At 35.5% G+C, this 25399-nt stretch overlaps 1 protein-coding gene across 13 annotated transcripts in view; it reads left to right on the top strand.

The window, feature by feature from the left end:
• The window catches only part of TMCC1 (transmembrane and coiled-coil domain family 1), a 180000-nt gene that overhangs the window by 24110 nt on the left and 130491 nt on the right, over positions 1–25399 (top strand). For 4 of the 13 annotated variants that reach the window (XM_081073146.1, XM_081073145.1, XM_081073158.1 and 1 more), the window contains 3 exons: positions 12687–12742; positions 13930–13955; positions 17558–17832. In XM_081073146.1, the coding sequence (XP_080929272.1) occupies positions 17599–17832 (234 nt within the window). In that variant the 5' untranslated portion in view covers positions 12687–12742; positions 13930–13955; positions 17558–17598. Of the gene's footprint in view, positions 1–12686; positions 12743–13929; positions 13956–17129; positions 17833–25399 lie in introns of all 13 variants that reach the window. The other 9 variants (XM_081073160.1, XM_081073159.1, XM_081073148.1 and 6 more) reach the window with 4 other exon arrangements.

Here is a 25399-nt window from a genome sequence, read left to right as displayed (position 1 = left end):
CATATAAGTGGTGGTAGATGCCAAAATTTTAAGAAAAATGTGAGAAAAATCGTAAAATGAGAGGTTTGTGTATTGATACAGTTATTTTAGGAGGATATAGAGTTTTAAGAGAATAAAATTATAATTGTTATACATTGTTTTGGTAGGCTTTTGTTGACCTTGTTTGAAGAGATTAATAACTGAAGAATGAGTTAGGTTTGTTACTAAATTTTCTTTCTAAGTCATTTGGCCATTTTGGAATCTGAAGAACTGGTGTTTCTCTTTAATTATCATAATTTCTTAAGGAATGTTTATTTTTTAATAAATTGTTAATTTCTGATAATCTAGCCTCTTTATAATAGGATATGTTACATTTTTTTCAGTCATTTGTCTTTTTATTTTGTTATGAATTATAATACCCACTGTTTTTATGACTTAGAATTGTTGAAACACCATTCAGAACTGTTTGCTTACCGTCAAAATGGGCGATTCCTCTAAGTAACCATATCCATATCCAGGCTTTACTCAGTCACTGTGAAATAGTGTGGGTTTTTTTTTTTAGGCCAAGGAAGCTATCCAAGAATTTTGTGAATAAGGCTGAAACTTGACCTTGCCAGAATTCATGAGGAAGATGTCTTTCTTCTTGTTTTGTATGGTGGAAGAGGGTTTTTCATCCAAACATTGCCCTGATTTCTTCTTTTCCCACTGAGCTCTTTTTTTTTTTAATGTCTAGAGATTTTAACTTCTTTAAATGTTATTATTTGACAGATTTTTTTTTCCAGTAATTTACCTTGAGATAAGTTGAGTAACAGGTTCAGATTTCAAGATAAACCAGTGATTTGTCATTGTTTTAGCTTTGGGACTTGAAAATGAAAAGCAAAAAAAAAAAAATTACTAGTAATTTCATTATGAAAACTATAATCAAACAGATTTAGATTGCTTTATTTTCGAGTATTCGTTGGAGTTTGACTTTTTGATGGCTAGCTTATATAATAGGAAGCCATCAGAACACAGCCTATGATGAATAAACTTCATTATCCTTGTTAAAGTAACCTTGCTAAAGGAAATTAAATATAGTAAGGATCATGATGATGGGAGCTTGACTTGGTATTGAACATTTTGTGTTTGCTGGCAACTGGACTTGTAGGCAATAGGTGGCGGTATAAGTGATATTAGTGAAATTTGACCAGGTTAGAAAATGCGTCCTAAAAAAAATAGTACTTATGATTTGAAGGAAGAGTGGGTGTTAACTTGGCAAAGAGGAGGGATGTCCAGGCAGAAGAAACATCAGGTACACAGGCCCTGTGTTAGAAGGGTAAAGGGTGTAATGAGAGACCTAATTATGGCTAATATGGCCTGGGAAGTGAGAGCTAAAGGGAGAAGGAACGTGGTTTGCGGTGGAGAGATAGGCCTGCCCTTTGCAGCTTTTTATAGGTCATGTTAAGAAGTTTTTGCCTTTATTCTAGGTGGAATGAGGAACCACCAGAGGATTGTAAGCAAGAAAGGGGAGGGTCAGATTTGCTTTCTTACAGTAAGGCGGAGAATGGATTGAAGGGATGTGGATTGAAGGGTTACCAGAGTGAATGCATTGGTATTGGTTAGGAAGCTAGTTTAGTTCAGATGCTGGTGACTTGCTTAGACTAGAGTGGTCTTGGTAGAGAGGAAGAGAAAGGAATTAATTCAAGAATATTTAGGAGGCATAGTCAGCAGAATTTGGTGATGGGTGAAATAAGAGGGAGAGAGGGAGGACTCCTAGGTTTCTGGCTTAAGCAATTTAGTGCCCCTCACTGAGAAAAGGAATATTGAAAGAAAAGTTTTGTGGGTTTTTTTTTTTTTTTTTCAGGGGAAGATCATGAATTAGGTGTTAGATATATAGGACTTGAAGTACCTTCTGGTGGTAGCCAAAAGGAGATGTCGGTGAAGGAGAAAACTCATTGCATAGATTTAGATATACCCTTTAGATATACCCTATTAAAGTTAGTTTAATATTATTTTATTCTTAATATTTAAATAAATATACATGTGGGAATTGCTTTTCCATGTGCTTATAGGTACTTTTCCTATTTTTTAGGTTTTTACATGTGTTGGTGTATACTGCAGTTTTAACCAAAGAGTAGGTATGGGGTAATACTTGCTAAATGAATGATTGAATCATTAATTTTAACATTTTCCAGAAATACTGTTCTCCTGCTTATATTTCCTGTTTGTTGGAAATAATAAGGCTGCATTGTTAATTGATATTTGCAATTAATTAATAGTATACTACCCCATCCAACAATCTATAAACCTTCCCCTTCCATAAACCTTCTATTCTTATTCTAGAATTTTTTAAAAGGTTAAGACAAAAATGACTTCATTGTTCAGATGCATGTTACCTAATAGAATCAACATAGACAGAAAATTAAAAGTAGCCCTCTGCATGGTACTGTTTGGCTTTGAGTTATATTGTTCTCTATTTATGCTAGCTGGTTTATAATTTGATGAAAGTTGCATATCTGAATAATTATTCTTTTGATCTTTAAAAATATTAAAATTTGTTGAATTTTTGTTGTATTGTCTTTTATAACTAAGTTGCATTCATTTGTATTGAACAGATGTTTCTTTGAAGGGATTTATATGACAGTCTTTTTAAATTTACCCTGTTGGAAGTTTGATCCACTCAATTGAGAGCTTTATTTTTCTTTCCTCAAAAGCCAGAACTAGAACTACAGGAAGGAAAGGAACATATGCTGGAGCCAAAGGCTGGTGCTGTATAGGCGGTGGGGGTGCATATTCAGAAGCTTTGCGATTGGTTGGCCTGGATCTGTCAAAACATGTTTGGTCGGTTCTGGCTGTGCAATGGTTTATTTATCTGCTTCTGAGTAGTGATCCTGGGGATGAATATATTATGAATATAGTTTGGAAAATTGTATAGATTGCTTGGGGAGAGAAAAAGAACACCCCAAGAAGCCCCACTGTTGAACATGTCTTACTTAGGTCCACTGGTTTAATTTTCTGTGAATGCTGTCCAGTGATTAAACCTTTGCTTCACTTTAGCAGCAAATGCCAGTACTTTGGATGCAGATTATTTCACGGGAGGTACTTTGTGTGATAGTATGACAAAATGTGAAATTATATGTCTACATCTTAACTCTGGCCTAAGTAGATATATAGATGTGTGTGTGTGTGTGTATATATGTATATTCCCTAAGTAGATAACAACAGTTTGTTAGGTATGCGAGTAAAATAAGGTCCCCTAGTTTTAGGAAAGCACAGGGGAAAAAAAGTAGAATTCTTTTCTAATTTTTGTTGATCCAGCTAAGATATTACAATGTTTTGCATTTTGAAGTCATTTATTTAGCTGAATTGTGGGAAAGGATAGACAAAAGAATAGGACATTCCATATTTGAATAGTGGAAGTAGAAGAACATGAACTGATGAGGTAGTATCCTTCCACATTTTTTTCTATCAGGATTTAGACTTCCTACTGATTTTACATCTATCTTTAAGAAAGATATGAGGACATTTCGGTAAAGTACTAACAGTTTTCAAATATTGTCTAATCTGACATTAGATTAACTAGTGTTAATTAGAATAGAATTTACAATTTTACAATAAATGTAATCCTTTCTAATGGATGCACATAAATGTAGTATTGGTGTGTATATATTTTTCATATATGAGTGTATATATTAAATATAATCCTTCTAAATCTTAGTGTTAAATTTACTTTGTGATCATTATGTGGGGCATGTTTAACAGTAGTAAAAAAGAATAGCAGCTAACACTTATTGAGTGTTTGCTTACTTTGTGCCAAGTACTATATAAAATGCTTTCTATGCATACATTGTCTCATTTATTCTTTACAGTAACACTACGGGATGAGAAATATTTTTATCCACACTTTAGAGATTAAGTTAAGTGCAGTAAGCTCTCACTTAATGTCATGGATAGATTCTTGGAAACTGTAGCTTTGACTTTAAGTGAAATTATGTATAGTGAAACCAATTTTATCATACACTAATTGATATAAATAAGAATTAACTTCCTGTGGTATATTTCTGGTCACAAAAACGTGACCAAACTTAAAAACTCAGAACACTTCTAATATTAAACATAGAAATAAATGTGAGCTATGCATACATCTAAGAAAGCTGAAGAAAAACAAGATGATTATTTTCCAAACCGCTCATTACAGTTCAGGTTCTTGAGTAGCCGGAGCCTATCCTGGGTGCAAGGCTGAAACTCACCCTGGACAGAATGCCCTTTTATCGCAGGGTGCATTCACACACACACCCACTCACCCTCAAATTGGGACAATTTAGACGTGCACATCTTTGGGATGGAGGAGGAAACCAGAGTACATGGGGAGAATGTGCAAATTCCACACACAATGCCCTTGGCTGGGAATTGATTTTTTTCCCTCCTCATCAATGGTATAATGAAACGTTAGACAAAACCACGTTATTTGAGGACCTCCTGTAATTTGCTTAAAGGCCAAGAATTAGTAGGCAAGTGAGCTGTAATAGCAAAATATACTGCTATTTCAGTACACCATTTTGTTTCAGTTTTGAAGGAGTTTATATCTTCAGGATTATTGAGAATCATCCAAATTAAATTATTTAGTTACAGGAAATTTATTTTGTCTTAAATAGTAATGTTTCATTTGTTCAAATGTTGAAGGGGATTAGACTGTTACAAGTGTTTCTAGATTAGTAAAGTTTACCTCTTGACGAAGTAAAACTCAAAGAAATTAAATACGTTAGAATAATATTTTTTCTGAAATGTGTGTTTGTTTTCAAGCCTTATAAGAAAAAAAATATTTCACCCTTTTAAAGATAGTAAAGATAGTATAGTATTCCATGTATAATGAAATTTGTTCTGGATAATGTAAGTTTCAGTAGGACCATCAGTCAGTTTTTTCTACTATAAGGTGATACTTCTTCCTTCTTCCTTGCTCTCCAAGTTCTTTTATTTGTATACACTGCTTCTTATAGTCTTCCCTTTGTTTAAGTAATTAAACTTGTCACAGTTGTATGTAAATCAAGAGTTAAGTAGGCCTCACATATAAAGAAACATGCCGTCCACCAGATTTAGAGAAATATATTATTATAGCTGTCATTAATTGTGTACTTCCTAAATGGCAGACGTATTTGTCATATATTATTTCTTTTAATCCTTACATCAGCCTTATGAGGTAGATATTAGTATCCCATTATTATAGAAAATGAGACTGAAGTTTAGAGAGCCAAAACTGCCTTTGCTAATTATTCTTGAAACTGATATTCAAATTTAGGACTGTTTCATTCTTATCAGCAATTCTATACTGCTTTCCTTTTTTCCCCCCTGTTTGTCTCACAGATCATGGCTCAGTGTTGACCAGGTTTTAAAATTAATGTTCATTTATCACTTTATTAAACTTTTAAAAACAATTTTAATGAAGTATAATTAACATGCAATAAATTACACATATTTGAAGTGTTTAACTTAATGAGTTTTAACATAAATAAAATCATCCGTCAGTATGACTGGTTCCAGGGTTCCCCTGCGGGCACCAAAATCTGAGGATGCTCAAGTCCCTTATAGAAAAGGGTGGTATTTGCATGTAACGTATGTACATCCTCCTGTATATTTTAAATCATTTCTAGATTACTTATGGTGCCTAAAACAATGTAAATGCTCTGTAAATTGTTACACTGTATCATTTAGGGAATAACAAGAAAAAAGTCTACATGTTCAGTACAAAAACATCCATAGTAGGCCTAACTACATAGGACACATCAGCAACAGTGTAACATTTTCCAACCCCAATAATTTTGATCTGGTATTGGTTATATCTTTCCTTTCATGCTTTCAAATATAATGCTTATCACATAAGTCATTTGTTGAGGTCTAACATTTATTTTGTTCGTATTTATTACCATTGTTTTTTTCATGTTAGATTTTTCAGTTTCTTTAAGGGCAGATGCTATGTTTTATTGGATTTTATGAATCCTAGCAAAGTTGGTAAGAACTTGGTACTTTTTGGTGATGTTGAAACCTAATAGAATAAAAAGGCTGTACTTTAGTGATACTTATAGTCTTGGGCTAGAATTCTGACTTTTCTTTTTAGATACTTATTTAATCTAAAGCAATAACGTTTTGAACATTTAGAATGTACTACACTCACCACTGAAAATGTTCCTGTTTGCCTGAATGTTCTTGAGTACTTCTTCTACATTTCACTGAATATGTAAATACTAGGTTTAGATTAAAAAGAGAATTGAATCACCTGAATTGAATTTTATCTGGTTAAGGTCTTAGTGAGAAGTAAAATGATATAAAAATTATGGGAATATAATTGGTGTGTCATGAGTCAAAAACTTAAAAAATTTAATTGGCTTGTAACTTTTTGGTTATCATATCTAGGTATTTCTTTTCTTTTTTTAAAGATTTTTATTGGGGAAGGGGAACAGGACTTTATTGGGGGACAGTGTGTACTTCCAGGACTTTTTTCCAAGTCAAGTTGTTGTCTTAGTTGTGGAGGGCGCAGCTCAGCTCCAGGTCCAGTTGCCATTTTCTAGTTGCAGGGGGCACAGCCCACCATCCCTTGCGGGAGTCGAACCAGCAAGCTTGTGGTTGAGAGGACGCACTCCAACCAACTGAGCCATCTGGGAGCTCAGCGGCAGCTCAGCTCAAGGTGCTGTGTTCAAGCTTAGTTGCAGAGGGCGCTGGCCACCATCCATTGCAGGAATCGAGGAATTGAACAGGCAATCTTGTGGTTGAGAGCCCACTGGCCCATGTGGGAATTGAACTGGCAGCCTTCGGAGTTAGGAGCATGGAGCTCCAACCGCCTGAACCACCGGGCCGGCCCATATCTAGGTATTTCTAATGCACTTGGATAGTTTCCTATGGTGGGTTGAGGGCAGGAAGAGGTCCTGGGGAAGGGGTGAGGGCAATTGAATTATTACTAAAAATAATAATTTTTATTATTATTAAAATTATAATAAATTTTATATTATAGAGAGCTTAAATTAGTTATGAGACCTAGTTTCAGTGTATGTGTGTGTGGGGTCCCACATCACACCAAGCAATTCTCAGACACCAACAGGATGTCCAAGGATTCAGTTCAATTCTGACACTATACCCAGAGACAGCATCAGATTCCACAGGTTAAAGGTTCGGTTCTGCAGGACTGTCCTCTACTGCCCTTCAGACACCAGTTGCAAGCCCAGGTTATTTACCTGTGTGTCTGACAGACTGGGTACAGATTGGAGGTTCCCCCCTCCTTGGGTTCCATTAATTTGCTAGAGCAGTTCGCAAAATTCAGGAAACATATTACGTACTAGATCACCAGTTTATTATAAAAGGATATAACTCAGGAACAGCCAGATGGATGAGATGCACAGGACAAGGTGTGGGGAAAGGACATGGAGCTTCCACGCCATCTCCAGGTGTCCCAGCACCTCCATGTGTTCACCAATCTGGGAGCTGTCTGAACCCTACTGCTTTTGGTTTTTATGGAGGCTTTATTACATAGGCATGATGCATTAAATCTTTGGCTATTGGTGATTGACTCAACCTCTAGCTCCTCTTCTCTTCTTGGAGGTCTGGGGGTGGCACTGAAAGTTCCAAACTTCTAATCATGTTGTTGGCTCCGTTGGCAACCGGGCCCCCATCCTTAGGTGTTTTCCAAAAGTCACTCTATTAACCATAACAAAAGACACTGTTGTCACTCTCAACACTTAGGAAATTCCAAGGGTTTTGGGAGCTGTGAACCAAGAACTGGACATCTGAGTGACCAAAATATATTTCTCATAAATCACAATATTGTGCAGCTCCATGCTGTCATTTTCTCTTCTTTTTTTCCCTTCCAGTTACTGTTACTAGATACCATTTAGGGAGACATAATTGGTTTCAGAAAAGGAAAAATATGGTCTGTGCATTATCTTATTTAATTCTCACATCTTTAGGAAGTAGGTCTCATTGCCATTTTATCAGTGAAGAAATTGTGACTTGATATATAAGACTTTACCCAAAGATACATAGATAAAAAGTGGCTTTAAAAAACTGGCTCACTCCAAAGCCCAGGCTCTTAAATCACTGTGCTAAATTAAATTGTTTCTTTGTGAATTAGATAGCCATCTCAAGGATTTAAAAAAAAAAACTCCTTTTGAATGTCTATTAGCCTTGGAGAATCAATTTTATAACATATAGACATACAAACACACCTGACCTCTTATTGGACAATTACTATATAACATTTTATTCTTTGTGAAGTATTCTTCGTTAGGAGAAACAATTGCTTAGAATTGGAAGTACTAGAGAACACAGTACATTTCTAAGCATTTTTGTGAGCACATGACTTAAATAGTTTTTTAGTCAGGCAGTAAATAGAAGGCTTAAATATAATACAACCTATGAAAGGATCCTGGAATTATTATCAACTACTTACCAGACAGTCTCACTTTGACTTAGTATTACACTGTGTCTTAGTATTTTAATATTCTCATACTTGAGAATATTAAATATTCAGAATATTAATCCATTCACAAAATTCATCCATTCACAATATTCACAAATATTGAGAATATTCATTCATTCACAAAACAGTTTTAGCCAAGGAGCCTTAGCTGCCTGTTTGTAGTCACTGTGCTTTAGTAATGTCTTCTTTCTTTGGCCATATTTAATGAGTAAACACAAGGAAGTTTGATAAAACTATTTGTGACTCAGGAGAGGACATTCTTCAAAGTAGTAAATGTCTACTGAACTTAATCATGTCTTTTCACATTTTGCTCTCAACTCTTGAGTTTCTTATCTATGCATTTGGTCAGTGGTATATAAAACAAGGAGGTCAAGAAAGATTTGAGTATGAATGGGCTGGGAAAAGATGTTGCTAAATCGTGAATTCCCTTAGGTGGCTGGAAAAATGTTACCCTTTATAATATAGAAGCACGAGAAGAAATAATGACTTCCAGAATAGAACTGTTGAATAAATTTTCAGTGTAACAAAGGATAAAGTATGTGTGTTACCATTGAAACCATCTCAGATGACCTACAGTGATGAAGGAGAAAGAGCATAAATTGGTGACTTCTTTTAAAATCTGAAAAACATGGCCAGATTTTATTGGTAAATTTGCATTCATCCATTTACTCCAGGGAGATCTAAGATTGGCTTTGGGACAGCTAAACAGGTTGTACAGCACAGGAAATACTGAGGTATATATTAATATTTGACATGCTTGGAGAAGACTGCAAGTTTCCTTCTCTAGTCCTTTAGGGTAGAATTTGTGTTAATCTGGTAGAGGTTGGGCTGTGTTTGAAATTTATTATTGCTCTGGTTATCAGAGTTGACATTTGTAGTTGCTATGGGAACCAGAGACTTCAAATTTCCCTAATGTTTCTTATCTCCCTGCCTGGCTTTGGGTTTTCCCTTTGTGCTGTTTCTCAGAGTGAATCTGTCTCTTGCAGCTGTATTCCACTGTGATTTTTGCTCAAAGCCTGTTAGCATGGTAATGGAGGGTGAGGGAGTTCTATGATGATCTATTAAGCCTCAGATTTAGGCAGGTACTAGAACCTGTGTCTTGGAAGTGAAGCCTTTACAAGACTTTCCACTTCACTTCCATGGATGGAGCTTCTACCCGTTTTTCTTTTTCCCCAGTTGCTGTGTCTAGCATAGGTTTGTTTTAACCATCCCTTCCCTTTTTTAGCTAAGGTTTTTAAAGCCCTTGCCCCCTATGCATTAAGGTTATTGTTTCTTTAGAGAGAGAGTGAAGAGTGGGTATGTCAGTCTCCTTTCCTTTCCTCCACAGGTACAGTGGAATTCAACCCGTGTTCTCAGGGTACAGGCCTTGATTAATTGTTCCTTGCATACAAAGTCTTTTGTTCCATAGGGAGTTAGGGGAAGTAAGTCTGGGTTGATTGGCATTGGCTGCTGGTTCCACTCTCCAAGCTCCACCGGAGTGAGTAAGGGCAAGAATGAGGAGCTTTCTTTGCGTTCTCTCAGTTCCCCCCTGCTTTAGAAAGCCTTTTGAAGTTCCTGGAGGAAAAGTCTGTAATACAGGGTGGGAGCTCTCCTATGATCGCAGCCCCCAGGGTCTTATGGACTTTACACGCTCATATTTAGTCTTCGGCAATTGGTCAAAATTTGTGGTTTAATCTTCGTAACTGCTGTGGGGATTCATCCATGTTCTTGTGACTGTATTTCCTTTAGTCAGAGAGAAGGCTTTTCCTCCCTCAGGGTATTAGGTGCTTGAGGAAGAGTGATTCCCTCCACCGTCTCTAAACTTTAGGAACCCACATTGTGGTCAGAGAATAACTTGTGAGACTTGATTTAGGACTCAGCGTATGATCAATTTTTGTAAATGATCTCTTTGTGCTTGATAAATTATTTATTCTGCAGTTATTGGGTGCTGTTTTATATAAATGTCTATTTAGCAGTTTGTTAATCATGCTATTCAGATCTGTCTTTTATCTTTTTACTCCTTTTTGTTCTATCATCTACCAAGAGAGATGTTAAACATTTCGCCATTATGATTATGAGTATTTTTCACTTCTTATAGTTCTGCTAAGTTTTGCTTCGTATATTTGGAAGCTGTGTTATTACATGCATACAAATTTTAATTTGTTATATCTTCCTGATGAATTATACATTTCATCCTATGAATTATATCTCTTAATGCTTTTTGCACTAAAGTCTATTTTGAGTTCTATTAATATAGCTAGAACAACTTTGTTTTAGTTTATGTTTGTATCACCTTTTTCCCCCCTTTCTTCCACCTCTCCCCCACCTCCACTCCGGTTCAAACTGTTGTTTCTCAGTCTAGTTGTGTAGGACACAGCTCCCTGGCCCATGCTGGTATTATGAGCCTTGTACTCCCCCCGGCTGAGGCAGTCGGTCGTTGGTTGGCTGCTCACAGCAGCTCATGGCAGCGCTCGTGGGCTGCCGGCCACTCACACTGGCTGCTGGCTGCTAATGGCAGCACACGGTAGCCCACCGCAGCCCACGGCAGCTCACGCTGACCTCCGGCTGCTGATGGCAGCCCAGCTCCAGGGAGAGCCATTGTTCACAATCTTAGCTGTAGAGGGTGCAGCTCACTGGCCCATGTGGGAATTGAACTGGTGACCTTGGCGTTAGGAGCTCGGCGCTCCAACCACCTGAGCCACTGAGCTGGCCCAGTATCACCTTTCCTATACTTTTTATTTTTAACTGTCCTCTTTATATTTTAGGTGTGATTCTTGTAAGCACCATAATAGTTGAATTTTGTTTTTTATTTAATAACAATTTTTGTCTTTTGATCCAGTGACGTTTAATGTAATTACTGGAATATTTAGATTTACATTTGGCATCTTACATTTTGCTTTTAGTATGTTCTTTTGTTTGTGATCTTGCTTTTCCTCTTTTTTTGCATTTATTTGAGTCTTTAAATTCTGTTTTTTCTTTCTATTAGCATAGTAGTTATATACGCTGTTACTGTTTTTTAAATGTTTACCCTAGAGATTAAAACATGTATTTTCTTTTTTGAAATATGTGTTTATTTTTTTAATACATAATATAGTCATAAGGTATAAAATTCAAAAGATACAAAAGATTATATGATAGAAAGTCCTCTCGTTGGGAGAGGGGAGTTATCACTTCGTGAGGGGTGTAAGTGTCTAACTTACATTATTTTGTACACCTGAAACTAATAAATAAAAAAAAATAAAATAAAGAGAAGTCCTCTCTTACATCTGCCCACCAGCCACCCACTTCTCCAGATGACTCAGAGATATGTATCTACTAATACAGTCATCTGGCCTCTTTACTAGCCCCCAAATATACTGTATTTACTGTTCTTTAAGCTGGAAGTCTTGGCTTATATCTTCCTGCTTATCCATCTACTCATACCTTAAAGCTCAGTTAAAGCCTCTTTCTTCTTCATGAAAATGTCCCAAACAAGTCTAACTGATCTTCCTGACTTCTGATGGTAATTGCAGTTTTCCTCACACATTTTAGCCTTTAATTATGTTGTTTTGTGCTATTTCTTTAAGTTTTAAGTATATAAATCTTACTTTCTGTCTTAGATGGTGAGTTCCTTGAGGGCAGGATAATTTGCTTTACTTGTCTATATAATGCTGAGCATATAGCAGGTGCCCCCCAAATACTAGTCTAATTAAATTGCTTCTCTGATAATGGCTATCAGAAGCTAGTTTTCCAAGAAAATTTCCTTTTTGGTGCATCTTGATTCTCAATTGTACATGGTAGGTGTAGTTTTTAGAATTTCTTTTGAATGCAAAATTACAGATATAGAATTGTAAGCTACTTGAAAAAACGTTTTCTTATAAGATTGTGTGATTTTCATGTACTTGTTTTGCATTTCATGTTACTTTAGATAAGAATTACTGAAATATACATTTCTAGTTCCATATCACAGTGTAAAAATATTTATTGCTACTCATGATATGTACCACTTTCTTTTTTAAGTGCTGACAAGTTAACATTCTTTTTTCTAAAATACCTTCTTTCTTGATTACAATTTTTTTATCACATTTTTGAAAATGCAGAAAATACTGAAAAGTACTATTTCTACCAGTGAGAGAGAAACATTAACATTTTATACTCAGTTTTCTTCTTTGTGTATATAATAGATAAGTTATACACTATATATATATATATATATATATATATATATATATATATATATATACGTATATATATATATACACCCTCTGAAGTTTCTTACTTTGTATTTTTTATGTTTGCTTTTCAGCATTTCCTAAAAGGATTCCTGTATACCTTAAAAGTGCTTGAGGAAGAGTGATACAGGCAAGTATCCAGCTCTTTGTAGTCACTGCAATAACTTGGTTCATAACAAAACCAAAATTCTTTGGTCACCATATCTATCAAAAAAAGCCAAAAAATTGGAAAGAAAAACTTAAAGGAAAAAAATAATAATTGTATATAATTTGGAACTTTTTTTTAGTATATCCTTCTAAACAGTTGACAGATTTTAAAAACATAATTTTAAAACTTATTCTTGATATTAATTCAGAACTACTTATTTCTTGAATGTGAAGTACTGTGTTTCCCTGAAAATAAGACCTGGCCGGACGATCAGCTCTACTGTGACTTTTGGAGCAAAAATTAATATAAGACCCTGTCTTATATAAGATCCGGTATTATGTTATGTTATGATATATGATATGATATGATATATGATATGATATATATGATATGATATATTATATTGTATTATATTGTATTGTATTTATTATATTTATTATATTATAGACACGGTCTTATAGTAAAATAAGACTGGGTCTTATATTAATTTTTGCTCCAAAAGACACATTAGAGCTGATTGTCCGGCTAAGTCTTATTTTCGGGGAAACACGATAACGGCATATTTTGTCTTTGGCAAAACTGTTGTAGAAAAATTGTTAAAAATTCTGAGAATTTAACAAAATTAACTGAAATGCCTGGTCTGTAGGCGGCTATCTTTTCCTTATCTCTTTCCCACTTTTCACTCCTTCTCTCTGCCCCCTTTCTGCCATGTCCTTCTGTTCCCTTTTCTCTTTCCTCACTTCCTCTGATTTACTTATAAAAACTTTTCAGAGAAGCTGAGTGAAGAGAAGAGAAGCTAACATTTCCTTCTTATAAAAGCACACTTAGCTTTGCAGTTGAACTTGTTTGTGCTAACCAGGGATCTTGATGTATTTATTTGGGGAATTTTATAAACCGAAGAACAGTTATTATTTATTTGAATTTTACTGTCTTACAGAAGAAAATAGAGGAGTCCTAAAAAACTTTGCCATTATTGAATTCCTTTAGTGCTTGCATTCTTACTGTCAGCAATTTTATAGAGTTAATTGTTATAGCATTACTGTCTTTGGTATTTTTGGCACAGCATTTTACCTGCCTTAATATTTGGCTTATATTGAGTGGTGGTCTTAAAGATTTTCTAGCTAGCTTCAAAATTTTGACCATATTTCTTGTTTTTGTTGAAATCACAGCAGTAATGCAGATGATAGCTACAAGTGTAAGTACCAGGTTAACATATTTTGCAATGTTTAATGCGCTCCAGTGTATAATGCATGTTTTTGGCCCAAACTTTCAGGGGAAAAAAATCTTTCGTTTTAATTTTTTTAATTCAAATTTTTATTTGTTTACATGTAGGTACTTGTTTTTTGTATTATAAAGGAATTTTAGCGTTTATTTTTTCACATATTATGGTACAAGAAATATTATGTAACAAATAATTATATAGCACAAGAACAGCTACAAGGTAGAAGAAATTTTATGTACCGGTAACAAATATACGATATTTAGATATTTACTCATCATAGAAGGCCAGGAACTCTTTGTCGTTGCAAGTTTGTCGTAAGTTCAACAAAACTGATGATCATATCCCAGAGCATTTTGCATACAGATATTGTTATTGATTTCTAGAGTTACACTTTTAACCCGTAAGCATAAATAAAAGAATTAAAAACATTTATATAGATATGGAATTAATACTACCCATGTATAATGTGCATCTTTATTTTTCCCTCACAAATTTGGGCAAAAAAGTCACATTATACACGGCAAAATACAGTACATTTTATTGTTAATGCAATAGGTTGTTTTTAAAAATTCTTATCTTACCATTTGATGTTTAAAGCACGACTTAGGGTACTGTGTTAGATAAGCCTCTGCTAGTTAGTATGGTTATGTCTTGCCTTTAGAAATCGCAGAATTCATTACTGTTCTATTACGTAATCTCTGCAGCTGTGTGGATAGATAGCCTCTGCAAGCTTTGGCTTGGAAATTGACACCGTTTCTAGGTTTTCCTAGGAATGCCGGTATTTCCTAGTAATCAATCGTCATTTTGAGTTATATGAAAATAAATGGTGTCCAAATGTTAGTGAAATCTCAAATGAAGTTGCTGACATAAAATGTACCATATTTTTTATTTTAAAAATGAGAAGCAGATGGCCATTTGATTTATAACACTGCCCAAAGAAACAGATTTGCTGAGTAATAAATTCCTAATACCTTTACATAAGAGACAAGTAGGTCATTTGTTTTTCCAACTAACCTTAACATCGTTCCTTTATTCATGGTATCTTTTTCTCTCGTGGGAGAAACTTACTTTATATATTTTACTTCAAAAAACAAGAACCATTTAGGTAATGAAATACAAGTAAGGAAATAAGTAAATTACTTCCACATTATCAGCCTGCTGCTTTCATATCCTCCAGTCTTCTCAGGGTCTAAATAGCCCAGTGAAAGAGATTAGTTGATGTATTAGTTGGATTATTTTGGAAATTTTTCTCTGAGGAGCTCAGCGCTTTGCAGAGTGGGAATAATTCAATTAACTAATAGTCTGCCCTACAAACTCATGAGGGAAGGTGAGGATAATTAAATACATATACTATGGCAACATTTTTGCCCACAAGGAGCTCCAGAAAACTTCAGTAGAGGCCAAGACAGTCATTAACTAGTAAGAATTTAGAGTTTCTTTCTTGGCTTTCCCAAAGGGAAAAGGAAAAACAAAAGCAGTACAGTCTGGAAAAGGGCAAGAGGCCCCAATGTTGTAGGAAGATTTCATTGTGACCACAAAGAATTTGAGTGAAAGGCAGTGAAATTTCCTATTCTCAGGGCTGCTACTTTTTTTGCCTAGTTTGGGAGCAAAGAATTTTGTGGTGTTTAGAAAGAGGAAAGATAAATGTCTTTCATCCTGTCACACTGTGTATGCTTCTGACTCATGAAGAGGTCAGGAGACGGGGAAATACGCGTACACATGAAAGAACATGGACAGCAGAGCCCTAATGACAGCACCCATATACATGGTAAGAAGGTCTTCTGAAAGTAGTTACCAGGAAGAGAACTAGTGGGTTTGCATTCCTGTCCCTCTGAAATCTAGTAGCCTTGAGTTCTCAAGAACTCTTACATCAGGCTAATTTATGCCTTCTAGATTGCTGCTTTGGCGGCAAGGAGTCCTCATTTCCCCAGAACAGGCCACCATAGTGCTTCATTGATAGTATCTTAGACTGTTCAATGTACGTGGTAGGATAGGGGGTTTTAAAGCCCTTTGAACAAAAAGTAGAGGGAAAATAGGAAATAAAGAACTTCTTCCTACACCATATTTTGTCCTCTTTAGTAAGTTATGTGCATTAATGCAATTTTGTTTTATATATTTGCAGAAATTCAATATAAAAATAAACACTTTCTATTATAAAAAAATCTCACGCCTACCATTTCCCCTCCTCTTTTTTTGCATGTGATTTCCGTAACCATGGCGATTGTGCTGATCTTACATTTCTTAGTTTCAGCTGCCTTTTAATTTCCTGCATTTAATATTGGTGTGTGGTTGTTATTTGACCTTTCTTTTTCTCTCCTCTTTCATTATACACCAGTTACTGTGTTACTTTGGTTTTGAATTTGTGTGAATATATATGGGAAACTTCTGTCAGGGATGATACTATTCAGAGAAAGGGATTTCTTAGAATCTATTTTCTTGATAACTGGTACTAAGCAAAGCTCTAGTCTCTCTGAAGACAGACTCTGTCTGGATCATTCACTCATATGGTACCAGAAGATCATTTGTGCTTCAGCAGAGAATTCAATTTACAAGATTTTTATTTCAATTTTCTTCTTAAAAAGCAAACTTGTTACCCCAGTTACCAGTGACCTTGATGAATATGAATGGTAACAAGAAGTTCCTCTTTTCCATTAAAATCCACATATAGTAGGTTAGGATATCCACTTCTCATTACTGTTTGAGTTTACTGAGTTTCAGCATATGGATAACTAACTATGGTTATGAATGACCGGAATTAAATTGCTTCAGCAAGACTATACATACTGAATGGTCTATTCTTTTGATTTCCCAAGCAATGGCTATTTGTCAAGTATTATGGTTTCCATTCCAAGACGACCCCTTTAGTATTCAATTCTTCATATATTGAAACTTGTATGGATTTTTTTTTAATTGCTGTTTTCATTTTCTGTGTACTTTTGTCTGAGCTTTTTCTCCTGTTCTAGCAAATAATCATTACCCACTATCTAGAAAACTCTTTTAATCTTCTGATTAAAGATTGCTTAATGATAGTGCTTATTTGTTTGGCTAGTGGCATGTTTTTCTTTGTTTTTAACACTGGAGTTTCTGCATGGATTTATAATATGAGGTCCTTTTTTTTTTTTTTTTTTTTTTTTTTTTTAACATTAGCTAGGCATGGAGCCTCCGTCTCACTGCTGCATGTGTAGTTGCTATTGAAGCAAATGCCTACCTAACTTGACAGTGCTGGTGTGTATAAAATTTTTTGAGTTTGCAAATAAGCATATTAAGTCTACTGATGGAGCCTTCGGGCAGTGAACAGTTATGTGAGGACCCTGATCCTGGAGGCAAATCCCAAGATGCAGAGGCCAGAAAGCAAACAGAATCAGAACAAAAGTTGTCTAAAATGACTCACAATGCTTTGGAGAACATTAATGTGATTGGCCAAGGCTTGAAGCATCTCTTCCAGCACCAGCGCAGGAGGTCATCAGTGTCTCCACACGATGTGCAACAAATTCAGGCAGATCCAGAACCTGACATGGATCTGGAAAGCCAGAATGCATGTGCTGAGATTGATGGTGTCCCCACCCACCCCACAGCTCTGAATCGTGTCCTGCAACAGATCCGAGTGCCACCCAAGATGAAGAGAGGGACGAGCTTGCATAGTAGGCGGGGCAAGCCAGAGGCCCCAAAGGGAAGTCCCCAAATCAACAGGAAATCTGGCCAGGAGATGGCAGCTGTTACACAGTCTGGACGACCCAGGTCTTCATCCACTACTGATGCTCCTTCCAGCTCTGCTGTGATGGAAATAGCTTGTGCTGCTGCTGCTGCCGCCGCTGCTTGTCTACCAGGGGATGAGGCGCCTGCAGAGCGGGTAAGTCTGTTAGAGTTGCTTTTTCTGTTACTTCGTGTTCTTTGTATCTAGGATTCTCCAAACTTTTAGTTGGTAACTAAAAAGAGGTATCTCAGCAAGAGTTATCTCAAAGTTGTGGTAAAAGATAGTTTCCGTTTACATTAAATAAAGATGAATAATTACTGCAGCTAACGAAAGCATGCTTATAATTCCTTTTTGTTGAAACCTTCATTATTCTTGACGTATGTGCTCTAAATGTATTAAAAGTCTCAGTTTTATGGTAGAAGAACAAAGACTTTGTTTTAGCTTTGGTTTTGCACATGAATTGACTTTCTTACATTAAGGAAGGTAATGAATAAAGTTCTAGAATCTGGATTTGTGCTTAGCGTGGAAATATACTAAATTGCTTAAAATTTTCGAATATACTGTGCCACATCAGCATTCAGCATACGTTTTGCTTTCAGCAATAGAGCATATGTTTTCTTATAATTTACTCTTAAACAGTTTTTTTTTGGGGGGGGGTCTGCTGGATGGCAGAACTTTATATTTGACATATATTGACATAATAAAACTCACTAGTTTTAAATGTGCAATTTGATTAATTTTGGAAAATGTATAGTCGTGTAATAACAGTCACAATATAGAACATTTCCATCATCCCGGAATGATTTCTCATGACTCTTTGCTGCAGTCAGTCCTCTTTCCTCCAACCTTTGGCCCCTGGCAACCACTTACCTGCTGTCTTATCACTACTGTTTTACCTTTTCTAGAATTTAATGTATTTATGGGATCATACAGTGTAGTCTTTTGTGTTTGGATTCTTTTACTTAGCATGATGCTTTGGAGATGCACTTGTGTTGTTGCGTTTTTCCTTTCAGTTGCTGAGTAGTGTTCTATGTAACTATTTGTTTATCCATTCACCATTTGATGGATGTTTGGATCATTTTTGTTTTCTGGCTATTATGAATTGAATTGCTATGAAGTTTTGTATACAGGTATTAAAGGTAATGTTTTCATTTCTGTGAATTATATGGTAAATGTATCTGCACTGTTTTTTACTCACAATACTTTCAAATGTGTGGTTGTTTTCCACACTGACAGCCAGTTGTGACACCAGCTCAGTGTCCTATAATTCAATTCAGTTCTGACAATAACTACTTGGACATAACATAAACCTCATAGGTGAAGGACTGTCCTATAAGACTGCCCCCACTTCAGACATCAGTTACAAGTTCCAGGTTGCCACATGTACGTCTGACTAACCAGCTGTAAATCAGGTGTTCCCATGACTCCCTCCTCAGGTTCAGTAATTTGCTAGAATGGCTCATGCTCACAGAACCCAGAAACGTACTTTACTTACGTTTACTGGTTTATTATAAAGGATACAACTCAGGACAGTCAAATAGAAGAGATGCACAGGGCAAGGAATGGGCGGGGGGAAGTTTGGTGGTACAGAGCTTCCATGTGTTCTCTAGGTACCCCCCCCAGCCGTGTGTGCACTAACCTGGAAGCTCTCCCACCCCTGCCATTTAGTTTTTTTTGTGGCAGCTTCATTATATAGGTATGGTCGATTAAATCATTGACCATTGGTGATGAACTCAAATCTCCAAAACTTCTCCCTTCCCATAAGTTTAGGAGGTGAGGATGAAAGTTTCACCCCTTAATCATGCCTTGGTCTTTCTGGGGACTAGCATCCATCCTGAAGCTATCTAGAGGGTCACCAGTCATCTCATTAGCATATAAAAGATCTCTTATACTCCTGTGATTCCACGGGTTTTAGGAGCTCTTTCTTTGTCGGGGGTCTGAACAAAGACCAAATATATATATTATCACAGTATTATGTTTACCTTTCAAAGTGACTGCACCATTTTGCATTTCTACTAGGAGTGTATGAAAATTTCAGTTTCTTCGTATCCTCACCAGTATTTGGTGGCATCATTATTTTTAAACATAGCCATTCTAATGTGTGTGTAGTGATATTATTGCATTGGGGTTTTTAATTTGTGTTTCTCTAATGACATGAAAAAATTATTGGCAGCATTTTTTATAAAGTTTATAAAGATTGGCTAATGATTTTAAAAAGGTTATTTCTAAGTATTGAAGTGAATTCTTCTTAGACATTTAAGTGATATGACAGAGCGCTTCACAAGTAGAATAGTCATTCACCCAAAGTTTGTTTTTGGTTTAATTACATTAAATCTGAGTATCTGACTTCCTATGTTTTAATAAATAATTTTTATTTATAATTACCTGTCTGGGAGATAAAGTTAGTTATTCATGTGTAAAATCAGAATGCAATAACATCAATTCTAATTTATAAAATTTGACATGTCTAGAGATAGAAGGCACTAGGTTTTCATTTGCTTCTTGGAAACGTGTAGGTTATGTTCTTTTTGTTAGGTTAGGTTCATTTCTAGAACCTAAGAACCGTACTTCCCTTCTTAGCCAACATAATTGGGATCAGATAGTTTATCAATTAATCATAAAGTCAAAGTTTTTACTATCAAAATATTATCAAAAACTGAAACATACATACTTTGAATATTTTATTTAACTTAAAACCAAGGTCTTACATTTTAAGATATAAATATAAATCTACTGATTGGACTTCTGCTCCTTTCTTGTACTCATTGCATGGACTACAGTTTTCTAGTTTTACTTTTTATAAAGTGGAGCGATAATCTAATGATATTTGTGAAGCAGTTTGAAACAGAATCTTAGGTTTTAATAATCTCTTGATATGCCTGCCTACCTTAAATTTATTTTTTAAAAAGCAACCTGCCTTTATTGAGTCTTTCCAAAGCATGTCACAGTTTTCATAGAAATTCATATCTGATAGTATTATATTTATTTAAACTGATTGTAATGAGTATAACTAACAAACTGATGTGGGAGCAATATGGATGTGGAAGTACTAGCCATGAACACTGATTATCCTGTGAGCATGGAATCTGCATGTCTTTCAGAGAAAACTGAGCTTAAGAATAATATGGCAAGTGGAGACGAGTCTGGAAAGCTTCTACTCTGCTGTTTCTTAATGTGTGAGATAGTTTCGAATTCTAAATATTGACTCCTTTATTTTTATAGCTTTATTTTCTTTCTTAACTCAAAGGTCTGAGGATGAAAATATTTGAATACTGGTGATAAACATTTGAGTATGCTGATATTTCTGTCCTGTGTAAGTTAAATAGCATTCTTAGAGACTTGAGTGAAACCTTGCACAGACACAACAGTAAGGCAAGTGTTGGGTTGATGTTTTTTCAGTGTACCCATTGTGTTTGAAAGCCACCTGGTTCTGCGTTAGCCATCTGCCACATAACCAGTCTGGTTTTTAAAGTATGTTCTCGATCCTCAATTTAGATTCTATTTTTAAAGGAAATTCAAATTTGGCAAGTATTTATTTGTGCCTACTATAGGTAGGTAAAGCATAGCTTTGTAGGTAAAGCATAGGTAGGTAAAGCATACCTACTATAGGTAGGTAAAGCATAGCTTTGACCTAATGGTGGAAATGGAATCTGGTTGGAACAGTCATGACATATTGAACACAAAGGTTCTGTATTTCCTTCCTTTTCAGGTTACTAGTGTCAGTCTTTTTCCCGGGAAAATCTTATTGACACATCCAGTCTGCTCCAGTACTTGTATTGAAATGTTTTCGTTTCTTATAGTAAATATATTTGTACTTATAAACAGATGCCATATGTATGTGGTTAAAATAATGTTATTTTAAGGATCATCTTTAAATGCACAAAGGCTGATTGATATAGTTATAAGCAATTTTTTTATATGGAAGTTAAAAAGTTAAATTTTTGTATTTGAAAGAAACATGCTCAGTGTAGAACACTGAAAATTCAGAAAAGCGAAAGAAGAAAAAATAGAAACTACTATTGCCAGTATTTTTAATTTTCTATTAAATATACTAACATATGAAAAAATATATGAAATAAAATTTAAATTTATTTTTATTAAGATCAATATTTTTAAATAAAACCAGAATCTTATTAAATGCACCATTTTGTATTCTTTTTGATTAAAATTCTATTATAAGCATTTTTAGCTATCCATAAATATTCTTTACAGAATTTTACTGATTGCATAATATTACAACATATTTTGTTATAATACTGTAATCTGTGTTAACCATTTTTATATAATTGAGTTGGAGATGCAGAAATGAAAATATTTAAATTTACAATGTAATTTCCTTTACGTAAAATAATATATGAAATATTAACCAAGAAATATTTAGGAGTACCTAGTTGGTAGTGATAATAATGATAGTCACTATTCATTGTGTGCTTATTATATGGCAAGCAATGTGTTTAAACACGTTATATATGTTTTTTTAAGAAACTGCTCTATTTTTTGTATCTTTTTTTTTTTTATTGATGAAATAGCAGGCATAAAGAAGTTAAGTCTGCCCATGGTTTCCCAGCTAGCATGTTTCACAACTAGAGTGTTTCACAACTGAAATAATAAATCTAGGCCACTTATATTTTGATTAGCTAGGTTTTTGTAACAATGGTGTGCTAGGCACTGTCTGATTTAAAAACTGCTTTTACCTCCCATATCAAAGTGTTTCTCCATTTTTATGTATTGGACATTGGTCTAAGTACTTGGGAGATACAAAGAATGTACATGAAGTAGTATATGTTTTTCTTTCTTTAAAATGTTAGCAGTTTTATTTGTATGTATAATTTGATAGAAACAATCAGCTATTCACATTTAATTCATGAAGATTCAGGTTAGCATTTCATATATAAGATGGTCTTATTTCAGGTCCTTCTGTCAGATTTTTAAAAATGGCCACCGCGGCCAGCTGGTGGCTCAGGCAGTTAGAGCTCTGTGCTCCTAACTCCGAAGGCTGCCGGTTGGATTCCCACATGGGCTCCCATGAGAGCCAGTGGGCTCTCAACCACAAGGTTGTCAGTTCAATTCCTCGAGTCCCTTGGGGGCAGCGCCCCCTGTAACTAAGATTGAACACGGCACCTTGACCTGAGTGAGCTGCCGCTGAGCTCCCAGATGGCTCAGTTGGTTGGAGCGCATCCTCTCAACCACAAGGTTGCCGGTTCGACTCCCGCAAGGGATGGTGGGCCGCACTCCCTGCAACTAGAAATGGCAACTGGACCTGGAGCTGAGCTGCGCCCTCCACAACTAAGACTGAGAGGACAACAACTTGACTTGGAAAAAAGTCCTGGAAGTACACACTGTTCCCCAATAAAGTCCTGTTCCCCTTCCCCAATAAAATCTTTTTAAAAAAATGGCCACCGCGTAAGATTGTTTCTTTTATACCTACTATTTATGTTTAAAGTTCTCTAGAGTAGCTCTGAAAACTTTCTGATCCTAGACTCAGTGAACTTACAGTCTAGTTAATGATATAGCAAACAATAGAAAACAGTATCTATATGATACATAGTATGGACAAGTTGAGAAGAGAAAGATCGTTCTGGGTTGAAGTGAATAAAAAGCTAAGAAGAGGTGGTGGATGTTTTGATTTGGGTCTTGTAGGAGAAATAGGATTTAGATATGTGAGTACATGAGGATAGGAGAAAGGGTTATTTCAGAAAGGGAAATGATATGAGCGAGGAAAACAAAATTTATTGGTGGGATACTTAGTCAATTACAGTGGTCAAAGAAGCATGCATGTCAGTTGCTTCAGATCATTTTTGGAATGAGGTAGGGTATAAATTTGTCTCTTTCATCTTATATCTGTTCAACTTATTTGATCAAACTTATCAGTGCCTGCTATATGTAAGATATTCTGAAAAATGCTGTGCTGGAAATATAGATGCACACCACTCGATCCTAGCTCTTAAGGGTTTTTAAAACTAGCAGAAAAGATAAGATGTACATTGAGAAAGTAACTTGTGCATTTTAATAAAGCACTTTAACATGAATCATCTCACTTGATATTCTTAATTCTATGAGATGATAATGAAAGTTCCTATTGTCATTATTTCACAAGCTAGGAAACAAAAGTGATTTTAAGGTCACAATAAGGGGTGAAAATTCTGATTTCTGTAGGTTAGTTGTCTTTCTGCAGCACCATGCTGCCTCCACAGTATCATACAAGGTAGAATGTGATACGTACCACAAGCAGTATAAAAAAACGTGTGTTTATGAAAGGAGTAATTAGTTCTGAGGAATCCTTGTAAGTTTTGAAGGAGGAGGGGCTTCAGGATGTTGATGGGTAATAGGGAGTAAGGATATCCTCTAAGTTAAAGACTTTTGAGACTAAAACTAGTTAGTGTTTTTGTAGTAAACTTAAAACTCTTTCAAAGTATACAATGGACTTGAATTTAAGGCCTTTGACATTTTTGCTGATACATTGAGAGGTCTAGAGTTGTCTGCAGGGCTTGTAAGACAGGTGCCATGTGTTAGCTTTATATCCCTCCTAACACCTAGCAGGACAACTTTTTCCACATAAATACCTCATGCAAAATAGCATTTCAGAGTATTTATTGAATAATTAGCAATCTTAAGTGTTGTGTCCTTTAGAGTTTTAACCATAGCCTATACCACTCTGTTCACTCCCTTGTGAACTTAAATGTCATACTTTCAGCTTCCACCAAATTTTGGTCTCCAGCCTGACCAGTCCTATAAGCTTCAGAATTGGTTATCTAACTGTCTGTTGTCTGCATAGGCAATTCAAACTCATCGTCCTCATATCTCATAAAGCTTTTTATCTTCTACTATGTTTTCAAACAGATGTTTGCAGATGTTTTCAAACTTGAGTGAATACAATAGAAATCATTTAGGACACTAGTTGAAAATAAGATTTCCATGCCCCACTCGCAGAATTTCTGATTTAGAAGGTCTGGTATGGAGCCTAGAAATACATATTTTTAATCAAGGCCTCAGATGACTCTAGTGTAGTCAGCCCATGAGTTTGATAATCATTTGAATCTGACTTTCTGGAGCCGTAAGTCACCTACGTTGGCAACCTTAGAGTTCTCGTCACTTTATAGTCACATGATCCTCAAGATTACCCCTATTCTCCATTTTTAAATCAGCTCCCTAGTTTGGGCCTTCATTCATCTCATTGCCATTTCAAATCCTTTTTCCATGCTACATGCATCTTGTGAGAACTATCTAAAATGCAAAACGAATCATGTCATTTTCATGGCTTAAACACCCTTCACTGGCTCCACCATTACATGAAGGGTAAAGAAAGTTTTTTAAATGACATGCAAGGCCTTCCATGATTTAGCCTATGTGGACTTCTTTACCTCATGCCACTTCCTGCCTCATAGCAACTAGCACTTCTTTTGCCCAGTTTTTATTCTTCCTCTGAAGTTTTTCATATTTCCATATTTCCACATTTTGGTTTATGCTTTCATTCAATCGTTCATTCAGCAAGTTTACCTTGAGTATCTGATACTGCTAGGCCTGTGGATATCTGATGGACAAAATCAGAAGTGATCCTTACTCTCATGGAGTTTATAATCAGATGGGGACACATATTAAAGAAATAACCATTCGAACAAATCTAAAATTTCCAAATGTGACAAGTGCTACTAGAGCCTTTATAGGGACATTTGATCTCATTAAGGAAGTGACAGAAATCTAAAGGACAAGCTGCGGGAATTAG

The sequence above is a fragment of the Rhinolophus hipposideros genome (genome assembly GCF_964194185.1).
Source record: "Rhinolophus hipposideros genome assembly, chromosome: 14".
NCBI classification, from domain to species: Eukaryota; Metazoa; Chordata; class Mammalia; order Chiroptera; family Rhinolophidae; genus Rhinolophus; species Rhinolophus hipposideros.
Note: the sequence above shows the minus strand (reverse complement) of the source record. Positions and strands in the feature narration are given on the sequence as shown.